This window comes from Scylla paramamosain, chromosome 8 (assembly GCF_035594125.1).
Source record: "Scylla paramamosain isolate STU-SP2022 chromosome 8, ASM3559412v1, whole genome shotgun sequence".
NCBI classification, from domain to species: Eukaryota; Metazoa; Arthropoda; class Malacostraca; order Decapoda; family Portunidae; genus Scylla; species Scylla paramamosain.
The window spans coordinates 8,738,908-8,759,522 of record NC_087158.1 but is presented as its reverse complement, the minus strand read 5'-3'; the positions used below and the strand labels follow the sequence as shown (position 1 = coordinate 8,759,522).

Below are 20,615 nucleotides of genomic sequence, written 5' to 3'. Positions count from 1 at the left end.
TAACTGGAGTACAGGTCTCGCTGCTACTGCTGAAGTCGGCGGCGTGTCCTGAGGGGAACACGGCTGAGTTGCCACATACTAATAAGTACCCTACTCTAGCTAACATTAGTAGGTATACCCGTACATAATATCAAACATATACACCTCCCTCCCCCCTCCACGCTCGTAGTCTCATTCTCGAGCGGACGGTCTGCCTTGAAGCCTCTTGGAGCGACGCAACTCTGCAGGTGGTCCATCACTAGGGGCTTCACCCTGAGGAGGATCGTCGGTATTGTGGACTGGGCGCAAGAAGCGGCGGTTGCGCCAGTACACACGACCACTGGGGACACGCACTTCGTAGGTCCTGGCTTTGCCAACGCTCATGACAACGCCGACCTTGTCCCAGCGGTGGGTCTTCGGGTCCTGTAGCCTGACTTGCTGTCCGACCTGCAGCTTGGGAAGTTCGCGTACCTGGTTGTCATACTGGACTGCAACATTTTCAGTATGGGTAGCCGCACGACGATCGCAATCCTCAGCTTTGGACTGCCACTCCATGGAGAAAGAGTCGGAGTGGGCAGGAACGCAGGACCGGAGAGGGTGGCCGTAGAGCACCTGAACTGGGGAACGGCCGGTGAAGTTGGGAGTGTTCCGAAATTCCAGCAAACCTCGGTCGAACTCCTCGCAATCTATGTCACCTGAGGGAGCCACCTTGAGGATGAGATGCTTGATGGATTTCACAGCGGCCTCAGCATGACCATTAGCTTGCGGGTAGTGAGGTGATGTGACGATATGTCGCACACCCGATCGCTCTGCGAAGCTCCGGAATTCCTGGCTGGTGAACTGGGGGCCTCCATCCGTTCGCAGGCGAAGGGGAACACCAATCTCACGGAAGTAGCGACAAAACATCCGGACGGTGTTGGACGATGTTGTATCACCTTTGCAAGGGACGACCACAGGCCAGCCAGAGAGTCTGTCGACGATAACCAGGAATGACTTCCCAGCAACAGAGAAGAAATCTGCTGACACAGACTCGAAGGGCCTCGTTGGATGGTCATCGTTGAGTAGGGGTTCCTTCTGCTGGCTAGGTTGGAGAGTCTGGCAAGGCTCACAAGCTTGGACCATGTTCGCAATGTCCGAGTTGATACCTGGCCAGAAGACAGTTTGACCTGCCCGACGTTTTGTCGCCTCAACACTCCGATGGCTATCATGAAGACGGGCTAGGATGTGGCGACGCAGGACAGCAGGAACCACAATTCTCATACCGTAGAGAACTAAGTCACCATCGGCATAAAGATTGTCCTGAATCTTCCAGTAAGGGAGCAAGGACCTGTGAAGGGCATAACGGTCCAAGGGGAATCCGGAGGTCACGCAGTTGAGTAACCGGACGTATTCTGGGTCGGCCTTTGCTGCGTCACGCAACTCTTCCAGGATCCTGTCGTCATCCACCTTGGTCCCTGTCACAGCCCGCACGGTTGCTACGGTATGGAGGGATGCAGTGGACTCAGCACAGAGTGTGTAGTCTTCCGGTAGTGGGTGGCTTACTGGAGCGCGGGATAAGGTGTCGGGAATGCGGAGATCCTTTCCGGCACGCCACACTGCCGTGAAGATGTATGGAGATGTCTTCTCTTTGAGACGCTGGAGGCGTGGATTTTCCACTGCGTCCAAAGTATAGCTGTTTAAGATGGGCACCAGGGGCCGATGATCAGTCACCAACGTAAAGTTCTGCAGTCCCACCAAGTAAAATTTGCACTTGAACATCGCCCAGACAGCAGCGAGCAATTCCAGCTCGATGGTGGCGTTCCTGCTTTCTGCCTCTGTCAAGAAACGGGAACCGCACTGTACGAGGCGTAGCTGTCCGCCGCCATGGTCTTGCAGTAATGCAAACCCAATTCCATTGAGCCGAGAGGCATCCGTCTGGAGGATAGTTGGCCGGGCTGGATCAAATGAGGTGAGGACTGGAGGTTGTGAGAGTGCTGCCTTGACTTGTCGAAAGGCCGCATCATGATCCGGTGTCCACAGGAACTGTCTCTTCGGGCTCATCAGGGATCGGAGAGGTTGAGCGGCCGCAGAGATCTCAGGGGAAAACTCAGCTAACTGGTTGACAAGCCCCATAAAGGATCTGAGGTCTGTCAGATTTGCTGGAGTTGGGAAATCCCTGATAGCAGCCACTTTACCTGGGTCAGCAGCAATGCCAGCCATTGATAGTGTGAATCCGCAGAAATCTACCTGGGGTGCTACGACTACAAATTTTTCCCTGTTGAGGGTGATGCCAAATTCGCGACATCTGGTGAGAACTTGGTGGATGCGGCTCAGGTGAGTGGTGTAGTCGGCATCATACAGTAAGATGTCGTCAACCACTTTCACACAATTCTTGATACCTTGTAGAGCTGCATCACCTCACAAGCAATAGGCATCACCTGTCGCTGCGAATCCCATCGGTCCCCTGCAGTACTGGAACCTACCATGTGGTGTTATGAAGGTGGTAAGGTGTCTGTCTTCCTCAGCAAGCTCGATCTGCCAGTAACCGCAGAGAGCATCCATCGTCGAGAAGTAATGGGCTGTGGCATCCACGCTACGAACAGCGGCAAAGGGTGTAGGCGATGGATGAGCTGGTCGGGCGATTTTTGAGTTGAGTTTGGACAGATCTGTCGTGATCCTTACACCTCCCTTAGGTTTAGCCACGGCGACCAGTGGGTGACACCACTCGGAGGGTTCATCACCTGCAGGTCGAATGATCCCTTGAGATACCATGGATTCGAGCTCTTCTTGAACTTGACCTCTGAAAGCCAGGGGGATCTGCCGGGCAGTATGGATGGCAAAAGGCACTGCACCATCCTTGAGATGGATTCTCATAGGTGAACCCACCATAGGTTTGAGTGGTGTGGACTCTAAGGCTGCCTTGTCCACAAGAACGTCCTGGAACTCCTTCAAAAAGTACGCCTTAGCTTCTGAAGGTGGTGTGTTGCTAGAGACCGGGAGCTCCACGCACTTCTTGGCATGCTTTACTTCCAAGATTGGCTTGGGGAAGTCCTTGGAGATGATGGCCAACGCTTGACAGTGGCCGCGGGAGAGAAGTGGAGTCTGGATATCCTTGTGTACCCGGATTTCAGCTAAACACGACTTCTCGCCTAGAGTTAGAGTGGCCGTGAGCATTCCGAGGGCGGGAGCCATTTCAGAACCGTCAGCTGTGAGTGTAGTGGTTTCTGGGGGGGTCTGTAGCTGGCTCAAAGGAATCTGAAGACTCCTCAGGTGTTGTGGGCCGATCATAGTGATATCAGCGCCGGTGTCAGTCATCATCCGCAAGTGCGACGACTTACCACCATGGGTGACGAGAACACTGACGTGTTAGGTACTGCCGGGCTGGGAGATATCACGCGACGGCAGGAGAGCTGCTTGGATTTTTGTTGCGAAGGGGTGGGAGCACCATCAGTACTACCCTGCTTGTGGTTCTGACGGGATACCTTCTTGCAACAACTATCAAAGTGGCCGATACGGGAGCAGAGACGGCACTGAGCTTTGCTGGCAGGGCACTTGACAGTGGATGCGAAGTGGCCTTGGCGACCACAGTTACGACAGGTGACCTGGGCTGCAGGGCAGGCCCCTGTCTCATGGTACCTTGCACAGCACTGGCACAGTTCTGCTGTCTTCGCTGTCGACTGTTGCGGAGGTTGCTTATCGAGATTCTTCTGTTTCTTACTCTTCTGGTGCTGGGTTAAGGCTCTCACCTGTGTAGGCTGGGCACGGATGTCAGACATGGGGCATCTGGCTGCCTCGTAGGAGCGGCAGGCCGTGACCATCTCCTGTAGGGAGCACTTGTCGTCCAAGGATATGAGTCGCTGGATTAACTCATCATCCCGGTGTAATACCAAATTAATACCGAAAAAATGCACATAAATAATGATTAACCCCTTCAGTGGCGATAAAAAGTAGGTTGTCCCGCCGCGTGAGATGGCCGTTGTGCGGCGCCAGACGGGCCTTTTTGTAAAAATTTACCGCTTAGCATAGGTTAGGTTCGGTTAGATTAAGTTAAAAAAAGCCAAATGTTTTACAGGTACCATCACAATGCCGAAGTGGAAAGGTTTCTACGACAGCCAGAGAAACTACAAGTGTGAGTGGGAAAGAACCTTCTTGTGGGTGAAGGAAGCACCAGATGGCCGAGGCGATGCATATTGCAAGCTATGCTTCTGCAATTTAAAACCAAGACTCTCCATTATTCAAAAGCATGAGCAGACGGAGAAGCACAAAATGAAACAATCTGTTATTAGAACCACAAAGCCTATTACTGTTTACCCCAGTGGTCCAAGTGAGGATGTTAAAAAAACTGAATTGGAGTTGGCAGTTGCAATATCTTGTCATTGCTCTATTAAATCAATTGACCACCTTGGTGAAATAATGAAAAAACATGGAAAAGGAAGTACACTTGGGAAAATATCATTGCACCGGACAAAATGCAGCAAATTGGTCACTGAAGTAGTCTCACCTGCCTTTAAACAGGAGTTAAGGAATGATATCAAAGGTGAAAAGTTTGCTGTGCTAGTTGATGAATCAACTGACATTAGTACAGAAAAACATTTATGCATAGTTGTTCGCTACTTCAGCAAAAAGGAAAAAAAAATTATGACAGAACTAGTAGGACTTGTACCAGTGACTGAAGCAACAGGTGCAGTTTTGTTTGATAAGATTAAGACATCAGTGCAAGACATTGGTCAAAGCTTAAGCAACTGTATAGGATTTGCAAGTGATGGTGCATCCGTCATGGTAGGACATAATAATTCTGTATGGACACGAATACAAGAGGAGTCGCCGAACTGTGTGCTAATGAGGTGCATTTGTCACTCCCTTGCCCTTAGTATACAGCATTCTTTCAATAAATTGCCATCTAACCTGGGGTTCCTCTTATCTGAAATTCCGAAATGGTTCTCCAAAAGCTCTCTTCGGAGAGAGTCTTACAAGACTCTCTTCAACATCATGAACCCAGACGATGATAGGAAAGGACTACCAGCTCCATTTCAGCAACCATCTGCTACAAGATGGCTGGTAAGAGGAAAAGTTATGAGCAAAATTCTCAGTAACTGGGATGAGCTGCATGGCTATTTCCTTTGTGCTGAGCAGAATTGTGGCCAAGAGGCTAAATTCAAGGCCAGAATGATAAGAGAGATGCTAGGGGATGACATAAATAAGCTTTACTTCCTGTGTGCTTCTCCAATTGTCTTGGATTTTGAAAGAGTCAATGCTTTTTTTCAAGGAACTGATCTTGATCCTCAAAATATGGAAAGTGAATTAAATTTATTACATAGATCAATGAAATCAAGAATTGTGTCGCCAAAAGGTGACAAGTTGCACCAAAATCAAGCAGACTTTGGAGCACGCTTTGCACAGGAAGCAAGTTTATATTTGAAAAAGAATCCTCAAAGTGAAGTCATTGAAAAGGTGATAGAAGTTAAGAACCGTTGCCATAGCTTCATCACGGATGCTGTGGAGCAGTTAGAGGCAAGACTGCCCCCTTCCAGAAATACCTTTAAACATTTAAGTAATTTGCATCCATCAGTGGTCTTAAATCAGGTGGCTAGGCCAGTGTTCCTGGACCTGCCATTCATTAAGCTTTTGAAATCAGATGAAATGGAAAAAATTGAGCAGCAGTACAGAAATTTAATAATTGTGAACTGGAGAGAGGAAAGTGTTTTCAGTGGCACTATTCCAATGGACTCGGTGAAGTTCTGGGTGGGGATTAAATCTTTTCAAAATGGAATGGGTGAAAACCCATTCCAGGAATTATCAAAGTGGGCACTTTCTTCTCTGGTTACTCCAGCTAGCAATGCAATTGTAGAGAGAATATTTTCCCATGTAACTAATGTAAAATCTAAATTGAGAAATAGAATGAGAACAAAGATGTTAGATGCAATTTGTAGGATCAGATGTCACCTTCAATTTAGAGGATTGTGTTGTAAAGATTTTGTCCCATCTCAGGAAATGCTCAAGTTATTTAATTCAGATATATATAACAAAAACAATGATGGTGATGACATGGACGAAGACGACATAACTGAATATGTTTGAATTGTGATATTTCAGTGATCTCATTACTATTAGAGAACAATTAATGCCAAATGGTTTCTTATGCTTTATTTTGAGTGTTGAGTGAATGTGTGGAGCTGTGAGGAATGGTCTCATTACTATTAGAGAACAATTAATGCCAAATATATTTGTATTTTGAGTGTTGTTTGGCAATGTTGGGCTTTAAGGAATTATCTCATTGCTATTATAAGAATAATTAATGCCAAATAGATTTATATGCTATATTTTGAGTGATATGTGGCAATGTTGGGCTTTAAGGAATTATCTCATTACTATTATAAGAACAATTAATGCCAACTAGATTTATATTTTGAGTGTTGTGTGGCAATGTTGGGCTTTAAGGAATTATCTCATTACTATTATAAGAACAGTTAATGCCAAATAGATTTATATTTTGAGTGATGTGTGGCAATGTTGGGTTTTAAGGAATTATCTCATTACTATTATAAGAACAATTAATGCCAAATAGATTTATATTTTGAGTGTTGTGTGGCAATGTTGGGCTTTAAGGAATTATCTCATTACTATTATAAGAACAGTTAATGCCAAATAGATTTATATTTTGAGTGATGTGTGGCAATGTTGGGTTTTAAGGAATTATCTCATTACTATTATAAGAACAATTAATGCCAAATAGATTTATATTTTGAGTGTTGTGTGGCAATGTTGGGCTTTAAGGAATTATCTCATTACTATTATAAGAACAGTTAATGCCAAATAGATTTGTATGCTCCTAGTCTATGGTATGCTTTATTTTGAGTGTTGTGTGGCAATGTTGGGCTTTAAGGAATTATCTCATTAATATTATAAGAATATATATATATGCTTTATTTTGAGTGTTGTGTGCCAATGTGGGGCTGTAAGGAATGATCTCATTACTATTAAAAGAACAATTAATGCCAAATAATTACATATGCTTTATTTAGAATGTTTTGTGGAAATGTGGAGATATAGGGAATGGTCTTTCATTATAACTTTAAGATCAATAATTAGCCTAATGTGAACGGAGTGCCTAGATTGGTTCATCTTGAAAATGTACATGTACAAGTAAAAATATATATTATCTATCTCTATGAAGATTATTATGGGTAAACATTGTAAATTTATGAATTAACTATTTTTGTAACTTTGCACATAACCATTTGGCTAGTAATAAAGATTTTTTTAAAATATGTTCTTGTTTGGAATGTTACCCTAGTTACCACGATATATTGCAGGTGTTTTCTGGCTGTTTTATAATAGGCAGTTTTGTATATAATTACCTGCAACAGTGTTCAAGTAATTATTCAGTTAACTTTTGTCAGACCATCTGCAATATAGTGTGTGTGTGTGTGTGTGTGTGTTGTGACATGGGAGATGAGCTAAGCTCGTATTGTCCCGTCTCAATCTGTGTGTGTGTGTAGTATATATATATATATATATATATATATATATATATATATATATATATATATATATATATATATATATATATATATATATATATATATATATATATATATATATATATATATATATATATATATATATATATATATATATATATATATATATATATATATATATATATATATATATATATATATATATATATTATGAGTTATAAAGTTTGGCACTATTTTGTGCTATTTGGCACTTTATTGGAAACACTTTGGCATCTTTTGCTCTGAAAAATCTGGCAACCCTGGTGGTTCCAACCCGAGGCAGTCACCCGAGAGACATGCGAGTGAGGGTACGTACGCCGCTCGCTGTGCCGTCCTCCTGTTTAACCAGCCACTACACTTCTTATGCCTCTGAATGACACGGAAGTATAATAACACTGCACTATACACATCACTGAGCACGAAAGCACTGCACAACACACTGTGAGTCATTCGGTTCACTACACTGCCGATGAGACGGAGTACACTTGGCAGCGGGCAGCAGCTAGGTCCGGCGTGGTGTAAAACTCCTCGCTAGTTTACGGGGTTATCACTGCGCCATCTAGAGTGAGCTCCTTCTAGCACTACAGCAGGTGAAGGAAACTCAGGAGGTATTGTTTGTAGGTCCTTAATCCGTAAAGCAGCACAGGAGAGGAGAAATACAAGGGTGGTATAATCCTGCGTCTAACTGAAGTACAGGTCTCGCTGCTACTGCTGAAGTCGGCGGCGTGTCCTGAGGGGAACACGGCTGAGTTGCCACATACTAATAAGTACCCTACTCTAGCTAACATTAGTAGGTATACCCGTACATAATATCAAACATATACACCTGTAATGGGAACTTTAGGCAGTTTCCTCACGACACAGTACTGTCTATACATGGCACTGTCTATGCACAACACTGACTATATGCGGCTCCAGTGGCACTGAAAAGGCACAGCAGTTCACAAAGGCGACGGGGAGCAGGGTACAGCAGGGAACTGAACTCCGGCCAGGCGACGGGGAACAGGGTACAACAGGGAACTGAACTCCGGCTAGGCGACGCGCTCCTTGTACCAATATAATTACTACAACTACTACTACTACCTGTATCGTGGAAGAACGTCACTTCTCTCAAGTGACAGTTCGTACCTCACCTCACCCTTACCAAATGTATCTGTCCTTTGAGAAAATACCTGTGGTAACAGCTCGTACCTCACCTCACCCTCACCAAGTGTCTCTGTCCCTTGAGAAAACACCTGTACATTCCTTTTCCTTTCCTCCCCGACGCGCTCCTGGGCTTTTGATGTACACCGCTGTTAATCCCCCACGTGGACCTATGATTAGAAGATAAATACCGAGAGGGCAGTTTAGAGCTAGACTCTGAAGCGAGCACACTGTGTATCATCTACCTCATCAATAAACAAAGACGTTACCAGATGTGATTCCATCGCCCTTATCATTAACTATCCACCAAGAGAAGGGAGCCGTCTTAAGACAGTACACTACACCACTCTCAAGACAGCACACTACTTTGTACATGTGGTGACAGCTGGTGTTCTAACCCTATACGCTTCATAAGAGACCTACACGCCTCTGGCGTGTAGGTCTCACACAGGAAAGTCCCCGCACATTCTGCGCATATGCGAGCCAGTCTCGCCTTGTGATTGGTGCGAAAAGTCTCGCCTCATGAATGGTCACCTCCTTCTCATCAACTAACTTAACGTAATCTAAGCTAACCAAACTAACCTAACCAAATCTAACCTAGCGACTGCCCCAAAATAGCTAAATTTCAGCATTTTTGGATAGAAAACCAAAAACACGAATTCAAATGACACAACAAATTATTTTAAAACTTCTGAAACAAATTTTCAGGATTAAAAATGAAGTTTTTCCTGATTTGCGACAATATAACAAATCACTTTCACGTATGAGCCCCCAAATGTAGTCTCCAATCATGTTTTCATTGAAGGATCCTTGATATCTCTGTTCAAAGTTCATTATTTCTTGGTGGAAGCGCCTTGTTCCTTGTTCCTCTGAATATGCTCCCATATTCTCCTTGAAGTTGTTGAGGTGAGCATCTAGGATATGGACCTTCAAGGACATTCTGCAGCCCATCTCACCATAGCTTTTCACTTAAGCTTCAACCAGTTCCATATAGTTATCAGCCTTGTTGTTGCCAAGAAAAACCTGTACTACAAAAGACTGCCGAGCTTTTTTCTCCTTTTCTGTGAGCTTCTATAGAAATTCTGAGCACTCCATAATTTTCTTTATTTGTGGTCCAATGAAGATAGCAGCTTTCACCTTTGCCTTTGAAAGATTAGGAAAGAAATCCTGAAAATATCTGAAGGCAGCAGACCCTTTATCAAGAGCTGTAACAAACTGTTTCATGAGACCCAGTTCGATGTGTAGTGGAGGAAACAAAACCTTTTGAGGATTCACCAATGGCTCATATTTGGTATTGTGCGCTCCCACTGTAGTGTCAGTCCTTGGAGGCCAGTGCTTTCTTTGGTAATGTGCTGCTCTGTCTCTACTGTCCCAAAGGCAAAAAAAAAAAGGATTCTTGCAGTCCCATAATGAAAGCCACCATCTTGAAGTCTCCAATAACTTTCCAGCCATACTTATTGTAGTTCAAAGTTTCCAGTAGAAGCTTTACATTGCTGTAGTCCTCCTTAAGATGCACAAGATGAGTAAGAAGCAGAGATTGATACTTGTTTCCACTGTGCAGAAGTACAGCTTTCAGGCTTTTGGAGAAGCTGTCAATGAAGAGTCTCCATTCATCCACAATGCAAGCAATTCCAATAGCATCAAACAAGCCTGATACACCATGGCAGTAGCATAGCCTGTCCTTTGCAAAGAAGCTGGAGAAATGTTTGTGACGTTTTCTATGGCTGGTCACTTGCACACTGTCATCAATTAAATCCCATTCCTTTAGCCTTGAAATCAAAAGCTCATCATTTGACTTTGTCAAACCAGGATCTCTGATGAGGTCATTGAAGTCCCTTTGGTTTGGGTAGTAAGGATTCCTCCCAACTACAACTGTATCTGTGATGTCACAGTCTTCCTCTCGTTTAGCTCATCTTCTGACACTGGTTTCTTCTGATAGTTGACTTTTTTCTGGAAGGGCTGGTATAGGAAGATCAGCACTGTGTGGTACTGGTGCAATGGAAAATGGAATGTCTGGATAGAAAACAGCAGGTGCATTTTTCCTAGATCGGCGTTTGGAAGGATCCACCATGCAGAAAAAACAGTCAGTTGAGTGATCAGTAGGTTCGCACCATATTCTAGGAATAGCAAATTTCATGACTCTGTTTTCCCCTCTATACCCTCCTGTAAAAGAACAACAGTATGAGTTTCTGTTGAACTTATTTTATTTTTATTCCTAATTCTTAATTGGATCTTACTCTTGAAAAACTAACAGCTATTTTACCTTCTAATGTTCTCTTACAATGTTCACAAGCAGAATGAGGTACCCAGGTCTTGTCTCGGTCCCCAAATGGCACAGCAAAATATGCTTTGTAAACTTCACACATTTTTCCAGATGCTGTCACAGAAAACTTCTTTGCTCTTGTCTTGATGAATTGACCACACCAGAATGCATCTGGATAATGACTGCTGCCTCTTGATGCCATTTCACTTCTTGTAATGTGTCTTCTTAGGCAGCCAAAGCAGAACTGACTGGTGGTCTGCAAGCCCCTACTGTTATATTGTCAAACAGTACTCTAGAATACTCTTACACATTCTAGTAAGACTAAGAGTATTCTAGAGTACTCTTAGTCTTACTAGAATGTGTTCTGGAATGTTCTCAATCTTTCTAGAATATTCTTTAACCTACTTTAGAATATTCTCATTCATTCTAGAAAATTCTTGTAGACTATAAAATTCTTGATATTTCTAGATATTTCTACTGTATTCTAGAAAGTTATAGAATATTCTGGAAATGTTTACATTGAACAGAGTATTCTAAAATGTTCTAGAAACTTCTAAAAGTGTCTGGTAGAACATTCTGGAAGATTTGATTTTTTCTAAATATAAGAAATTTCTTGCTAGATCTGGTCAGCTCAAGAATGATCTTATTAAAATAAAATAAAAAAAATTGTAAAATGCTTTACATTCTCCCTTTCATTGTTTTAACTTATTTGCAACATAAAAAAAAAGATAAACAAATGAGATTTTGCAAAGTTGTTTACCTGACATGAAAACCAAGTAACCCATACTACAGTGAAATAAGGCAAAAATGTAAATTCATTGTTCTAACCACAAAAGTAATGTAACTTGTTCAAGTAACATTGTTCTAACCACAATAGCAAATAACTTTTTTTCTATTCTGTTTCGATGGAAATAACTGGAAAATTATGGTTTGGGGCCAAGGAGAAGACAAAAAATGAAATTTTGTTACATAGTGTAATTAATATCCTATGTATGTAGCAGTAGCATTGAAAAAAAAAAAATAGAGGAACAATTACGATGGTGATGATGATGATGATGATGATAATAATAGTAGTAGTAGTAATAGTAGTAGTTCTAAAACAACAACAACAACAACAACAACAATAATAATAATAATAATAATAATAATAATAATAATAATAATAATAATAATAATAATAATAATAACAACAACACAACACAACACAACAACAGCAACAACAACAACAACAACAACACCATGTAACAAGATTTTAACTTTTTTCGTCTGGTCAGTAAATGTTATTTCCTAATTCCTTTGATCTAGAAATCAAAGAAAATGACTAATAATGATAATTTTCAAACTCTGTTTATTCTGATCTCGACAGCGATGTTTTGAAACCAACCTACTCAGACAGACTCAGCACTAATTTGGTGAAGGAACATTTTCTAGAGCTTTGTAGAAGTTTCAAGAGTTTTCGAGGTTTCTAAATGTTTCAAGAATTTCTAGAACATTCTGGCAACATAGATGGCAGCATAAATACAGGGAACGTCAGCTCAACAGATCAGTTGAGAAGAATATTCAGAATTACAACAGAAATTTCCCTAGTAGCCTAAGTCGCTATGACGCCACTCCAAACCCAAAATACTATTAATTCGAAACACACTTACCTGTAGATACGATTACCACACTTACCTGTAGCAAAACCAACATCAGTAGTACGGACACCTGAAAAGAAAAACAAAACATTAAAATCAACACACAAAAAAACACATAAGAACACTTACGGTATGGGGATAATGGGGTCGTTCTTCCTTTGCACTGCGCCCTGAGTTGCCGGGTCGTGGGAGCCGTTGAGCTCGGTAGTGAGAAGCAAGGAGGCTTCCCGTGGCCGGCCCCCTCCCCCGGCAAGGGGTGGTGTAGCCCAGCTCTGTTAGCGGTCATCTGGCAACGGTGAGAGGTAGAACAGGGCCCCGTATCAACTCAACTCTTCCTCTGTAAGACAGAATAAATATAAAGCAATCTTTTTGACAGGGACGATGATGGTTTAGCTGGGTTTTGCTTAAAATTAATAGTAAAGAAATAATAATGCCTAATACACACACAAAAATAAAAGAGTGCAGAATCTTCACAAAAAAATAAAATACAATATATATACAATAAGAATAGCAAAGTGGTCTGCCCACAAACTTTTACTCTAATTCTTTCCTTCACTTTCTTTCTTTTCTTCTATCTGTCCAATCTCTTACTCTTCCCCGTCTTTCTGTAAAAAAAAAAAAAAAAAAAAAAAAAAAAAAAAAAAAAAAAAAAAAAAACAACAGATCAGTTTACTTCTAGCCATCACAGAGCAAATAAGTCGTCACTTGTCATTGATATATGCGTTCCTTACACACGGCTTCAACAGCCTGTAAGCATGCGGCAGATGCATTTTGCTACGTCTGTGACAAATTTACCAGGACAAGAGCAAAAAAGTACTCTGTGGAAAGATCTGCTAAAATGTGTGAGGCCTACAATGCATATTTTGGCATGCCTGTCACATCAAAACAAACCTTAAGCACCTCATTTCACCTGCGAACTCAGCAAAAGAACTCTGGAATATATATATATATATATATATATATATATATATATATATATATATATATATATATATATATATATATATATATATATATATATATATATATATATATATATATATATATATATAATGTATGTTTTGCTTTTTTGGATACTGGATTTTTTTTTTTATTTACAATAACACTGAATGAAATGTATTTATATTTTTTTCACTTAAGTTTTCATTCTGCTTTTTTTTTTCTTTTACAGGATGGTACAGAGGGGAAAACATATCCATGAAATTCGCAATACCACGAATTTGGAGGGAACCAACTGATCACTCAAGCCATTGTTTCTCCTGCATGGCGGACCCTTCCAAATGTCGAACAGGCGCCTGCTATTAAATATCCAGACCTTTTGTCATCTATTGTGCCAGTGCCACACTGCTCTGAGCTCTCTATACCCACTCCTCCAAAGAGTGAGCAACAGTTTTTAGAAAAGAAAAACAGTTCAAAAGATGGATTCATTGATCCATATTTCAGAGGTATAACTTTGGTTACTACCGCAGCCAAAATGATGTCAACGACCTGATCAGAGGTCTCACAAAGTTCAATGCCGAGCTTTTGACACAGACTCATGCAATGGAATTTGTTAGATGAAAGTGTGAAAATATCAGGTCAGAGAAAGCGTCAAGCAGAATTTTTCAAACTATTTTACTCATCAAGATGAGTTTTGTTTTTGACACACTGTGACCGGTCTGTTTGAGGCAATTGGAATCGTCTATAACCCCAACGAGTGGCGCCTCTTCATTAACAACTCGTGCAGGAATCTCAAAGCAGTGCTACTTCATAACAGGAACATGTATTCATCTCTTCCCCTCGCTCACTCTATCCACTTCAGAGAGGAATACAATGATGCCAAGATCTTGCTAGATACCTTGAAATATGAAGAGTACGGTTAAGATGGTTATCAGAGACTTCAAAAAGATGGCCTTCTTTATAGGTCTCCAAGCCAGCTTTACCAAGTTTTCTTGTTATCTTTGCCTTTGGGACAGCAGGGACACCGTGGCACACTACCACAAGAGTTAGTGACAACAGTGGACCGAGTTTAGTATCAGGGAGAACATCAAATGGGAACCATTGTTGGATCACAGAAAAGTAGTTTCCTCCACTGCACTTAAAATTGGGCCTTATGAAACAATTCATCAGAGCTCTAGATAAGGAGTCTGCAGCTTTCAAGTATCTCTAAAATGTCTTCCCTAAGCTGTCTGTGGCAAAGGTGGATGCCAATGTCTTCGTTGGTCCACAAATAAAGTTCATGGAGTGTAAGGAGTTCCCCAAGAAGCTCACTAGGACGGAGAAAGCAGCATGGAACAGCTTTGTTGCAGTGGTTATCGACTTCTTGGGGAATCACAAAGCCGAAAACTATGTGGAGCTTGTTCAGATCTTGGTGAGAAACTATGGCAAGATGGGTTGCAGGATGTTCCTCAGAATCTATATCCTTGACGCTCATCTTGATAAATTCAAGGAAAACGCGAATGCATACGCCGAGAAGCAAAGCGAGCGCTTCCACAAGGATATACTGGACTTTGAATGCTGCTACCAAGGGTCATATAATGAAAACATGATGTAAGACTATATCTGGGAGCATATTCGTGAAAGTAATTTACAGTATAAGCGTAAATCGCGGAAAACTACTCATTTCTAATGTTTTATTGTCTCACTTGTGTAATCCTGGAATAAATAAATGCTACTTTTGTATTATATGTTGTTTTGTTTCTACTTTTGTGCAAATGAGAGTTCAGATTCGCTACTTTTTACCAATGTGAATAGGTAAAGTTCATAAATATTATTATCCTGGCCACAAAAGCTAAGTTAGAAATTAATATCGGTGTTTCCTAGGCATAAGCAAATAGAAAATAACAGTTGTTACCCAAGGACAAAGAATCGTGCTACACAATGTAATTATCATCATAGAAGAAGAAAAAGGATCTTAAAGAACCCGATCTTTACATATTTTTAAGAGATACTGTCATTAAGATAGAATCACTTTCATGAATCCACACATTAAGTACAGAACACACACCTAAGACCATATTATCACATGGCACACATACTCTGTCATTAAAGCAACAATTAACACCTCCATATAAAAGGTTTTATGTATAGTAATGTTAAGCTGAAATAGCAGGGCACATGCCCAAAAGCTGTTGTGCATTGCATATTAAAAACAAAAATAAATAAAATAAACACACTTCACCTTATTGAGTTCATCCAGCCATATGCAGTGTTACTGGCAATGCATTTCCTTATATGAAGCAAGCACTAATGCAATTAATGAGCAATCCATGTTCTAAGGGACACAAATTTATATAATCTAACGGAGGCCTATGTCGTTCCTCACATCTTGGGGGCACAAGTTCTTTACATGATTTCCCACGTCAGAGGACAGATAACGCATTACTTCATTATACCTGGAGTGTAGTCTTTTCTTGAAATACAATAAAAACTAAATTTTCTAAGCCAAATTGATAAAGCATTGGGTAAAAGTAGTATTTTCCTAATGTTATAGTTAAAAAAAAAAATCACATGCTAATAAATTTGAGACCAAGGAGGTAAGCAATCATTAGTGATCCAAAGATACAAAATCACTGCACGCTAAGTAGCTTTCTTGACTGACGCTGCATCTATGTATGTACTGACATCTGTTCCTAAAAACTCTGCAAAGGGCTAACCGTGATAGTGTTTCACAGGACACCAGTTGACTATCTCACAAGAGCTGCTGAAAAACATATTAGGGCAATTGTGTCTAGAACCTGGTCATATAACAGGGATTTATGCCATGGCTAGGCTAGTAACAACTGATGCTCAGTGTGTGGTTTAGGTGAGACAACTTAATGCCCCATAACTAGAGGCAGCAGTGTTCCTGCCGGCCACCACCTCCCACATCTGCCTACCATGATCGAGTAGGATGTCTTCATGATTCATTAATTCTGATAATCCATCCTCAGTAAAAAAAACTGCAGGATTTTGAAGCTTGGGAGACCTAGGTGTTCATTTGTGGAACATCCTGTAAGATGCACATACATTATTCATTGTGTACACTGACATCTTAAACTGTCCCAACAGTTGCTATCTTAATCTCATTCCTCCACTAGGCATTTATATTAAATGTCAGTACATAAGTATAATAATATATCATTATTTTTTTTTCATAAAAATTGAGTAGAATATAAATCATATGGGAATAAGAGAAATCATATATTTGGGAAGGAGAGTCTTGGAAAAGTGTAAGGAAGAACACACCAAACTATTTTGAAAATACTGTACACTAAAAGTAGAATAACAGAAAAAAATATATAAGCCCTTAAAAGAAAAAAACAAGATAGGATCTTTAAGAGTATTTATGAGTGAATAAAAAAAAAGAAGAAAAAAAAATAGGTGGATAAAAATGACTTTAAAGAGATACAACAATTGATAACATGGACTAAGAAGAGAGAAATGTGACATTCCACTCATAGAATAGTGTCCCCAAGCAATGACATCTGTAATAGTATTTAGAAATACACAACAAATAGAGTAATCATCGATTTTAGATACTGATAAAATCACTAAAAAGTAGTGCCTGCTATTTATCTGTACTATACAGTTTACCTATCTGTCTATGGCAGTGGTTCCCAAACTGTACCACCTTTCCTCAGTACTGTACTTGGTGCCCCTATTTTCAAAGTAAGGAAGTTTTCGAAGATTCAATACCGAGAGCTAAAGAATGAGGTTATTAAGATGATAATACATTTAATTCTTCTGTAAACACTTCAAATTAAATCTTGTTAATACATAATTACTAATGTCACTGAATTCTTAGAAAATCATTCGTAATTGCATGCAATAAGCATTTTCTAAAGAATTATGAAAATGATATTTGTTATCATCATCAGGTATAAACCAAAAATCCCTTGCAGAAACCTATAAAACTCTACCTTTAGGAATACCAAATGCCCCCCTCCCCCTTCAAATAGTGGAAACAAGTGATCAATAAGAAGGGAGTGAGCCCTGAAAGATATGAAAGGGCATTACAACACTTTCAGTAAATCCTACCTCACCAAGATTTCTATGTAGCAAGAAGTCCTCCTCTAGACAAGAAATTGGGATGAGGAATCTTATAGTGTGTGGCTTTTGTTGGTATCATCCGTAATAGTTATCACATTAGCAGGAAAAAAATAAATCTTCAGTTTCACTGTAAACAACATTAAGCAGTATGAAACATGACTTTGTTCCAGTAACTGTAACTTGCCAACAGTATGTTTGACAGTAATAAATGGTAGCTGAACAAATGGCAGCCATGATCTCTTTGAGAAATGCAGGCAATATCTAGTACATGACTCTATGTTACATATGTTTGCAATCCTCTGGTCTTGCTGTAGTTACTGTGACTGAGAGGCAGTATGTTGAAATTGGGTCCATATTTTACAGTTCTGGAGCATCTATAACCTCAGGCAGTATGTAACTTATATAGACAGAAAGATAGATAGACAGACATATAGATAGATTGATAGATGGATATAGATATAAGTAGATAGATGCATGCATAGACAGACAGATAGAAAACAGTACAGGGTACAATTTATCCAGATAAATGTGTGTCCTGTTTCTTACAGGCATCTATAGAAAAGCAGCCTTTACAAAAAAATAATAAGAAAAATATAATCAGCATAATTTGGCTTATTATTTAAGAAAATTATAATCAGCATAATTTAGGTTATTATAAATGTTCCACTGCTATATAAATAATATTCTTTTTTTTTTTTCAATTGACATAATGCATAAGGCACGTTGTTTTATTTATTAGTAAGTGAAGAGATATCTCACCTGCAGCACGTATGACTGCATCACTGAGCAGCTGCCTCTTGGTATCACAGGGGACCCTGCAGTATATGAGTTCCTCTCAAGTGGTACTGAGAGGATGGAGCCATTTCACACCCCTGAAGAAATTAGCATTTTAGAAAGATGGCTGATTAATGACAAAGAAATGCATGCTGAAGAGACTAATATTTCCAACAAACTAACACATCAGTGTTTTTGTTTCTATTTTTGGTCAATGTGGAGTTACAACATCTAACAAAGACAAAATTGCTGCAGCAATTTTGTAAAGAAAATAATGTTATGCAAATATAACCAATAAGTTTTTATTTTTTTTCTTACTCTACTGGTCACGCCATGTAGTACACAATTTTGCCCACAGCCAGGAGACAGTGAAGCGTTGCAAGGCATTAGGCGGACCACGGCACAAGACAAGAAGATGGAGTAGAATAATAATCTTCAAGAGACGGTAACTCAGCCAATAGTATGTGTCACGCATGCCAGAAGGAACTGTGCCTTCAACAGTAAACACCACTGTTCTGCCAACACCAGCAGAACATTACTGTTAATATTATCATGCCTAACCTCCTTAATGACACCAACAATGCGGCCAACATGTGCCAACACAATATTTAAGCCACACCAGCAGAAAGTTCAGTATTAACTTGTCTAATCCCTACAGCTGTCCACATAACAAATATCTATCGTTTAAGGGCAAGAAATAAAGCCTACAGGATTTGATAACAAGTGACTAAAGATGACAAAAGAAAAGTTCTCGGACGTGACAGTGTTCTCCTTATTTACACTGCCTTTTATTTCATCTGAATTTGGACAACATTACCTCGGTCAACATGTCACTAGCCTTTCACACGTACCTTCTGGCGTCAGTGGAGAATAAATGAAGTTTCACCTCGTGCAGAGTAACTCTTCTTTTCGCCACAAGTACAACAATCATATTTGCTTGTACAGGGAGCCATTTTTTGAATCCGGGTAACGTTCACTACTCTCCTGGTAAAGCCTCCCCCTGGTGGCGCCGGTGGCGACCGGCGCGCCATCTGTTGTTATCTAAAATCACTAGTCACTTCCTCCAGCTCTCCCATTGAGTCAGTATATTCTCTTGTGTAGAATCCTTGCTTCTGCCTCACTACGACGCCACTCTTCTGTCTGGTCCTCGTCGACGTGCCTTTCTGTACATCCCGCAACTTCGCTTCCTCTGGCTGCCTCTTCGCTGAGGCCCCACCCTCTGTTTCATCTCGTCGGCGGTAAAGTACAAAACAAACACAGTTCCAGAACACTACATTTTTTTTTTCTTTTCCCTCTCCCTCATTATTTTTGTTTGTTGCCTTTATCTCTTTCCTCTTTCTCCCGTGGTGTTAACCCCTTTCATTTTGTATGTCCCGTGTTCCGGCTAACACCTCACCGCCTCACACTCGTTCAGGTCTCACACTCGTTCTTCGTTGTCCCCCTTCTCCCTCAACTGCGGCATGTCTTCCACCGAAACCAGCTCCCAAACTTCTCTCCTCCCTTCTGTTGCTTCTTTCTTCCCCCCAGCGAATTCCGTGCCTTTCTGGACTGGTGACGACCTTAATTACTCTGTGTTCACCTTTCTATTTTGTATCTCTGATGCTCTTTCTCCTTTTTCCCTCTCTTCCCGAGATAAGGTTACTTTCATCCGCTCGCTCATGTCATGCGGCACACTAACCCCTGCTGGCGCTTGTCTCGAGGAGTTTTATTTTTTTTTTATTAATTTTTATCTTTTTTATTCTTCCTTCCGCAACCATCTCATCCAGGAATTTGCTTGTGCAACCAGCGATCTGTATCTGGCCTCTTTTTCTCACCTGACTGACCTCATGCGCTCTCATTCCCATTCCTTGCCCACTCGCGCTGCCGCTTTCGAACTGAATTAAGGGCCGATTTCACAGTCGCTTGGTAACGTTCTCAAGCAAGAGCGTTCTCAAGCAATGCCTGTTAACAGGTATTACCAACACCTCGATCCGATTTCAAAGGCGTTGTTTCTGTGGTTTCGGTGATCCCCAACCTGGTACCTCTGATTCGGTAATGTTGGTATGCCGGAGCCCCCTTATTAGACAACATGAGTCATTTCATGACAAAAGAACCACGCCAGCACTAAAAGAGAGAGAGAAAGGCATGGAAAATTTAAATATATTTTGCAGATTCTTATGTGAAAAATTTCATACACCCTATGCGTATGTGAGGATTATTACAGTTTTTAACCAAGGAGGTATAGATGAAATAAGGGTGACAGGTAGTGAAGTTTTCAACAGCTGGCGAAGTGAATACACGCCGCCATCCAGATTCTTCTTAACTTTATCA

The 20,615-nt window shown here is 40.8% G+C and overlaps 1 protein-coding gene across 1 annotated transcript; it reads right to left on the bottom strand.

Annotated features, from left to right (window-relative positions):
* Nucleotides 1-3,272: 3,272 nt before the first annotated feature.
* Nucleotides 3,273-3,776, bottom strand: LOC135103188 (uncharacterized). Its single transcript, XM_064009281.1, has one exon. It carries the CDS (start codon nt 3,774-3,776, stop codon nt 3,273-3,275), a length of 504 nt encoding a protein of 167 aa, XP_063865351.1.
* Between the last annotated feature and the right edge of the window lie 16,839 nt (nt 3,777-20,615).

Excerpts from the sequence above, each read along its gene's own strand:
- LOC135103188 (XM_064009281.1), bottom strand. The coding sequence starts at position 3,776 with ATGGTCACGGCCTGCCGCTCCTACGAGGCAGCCAGATGCCCCATGTCT.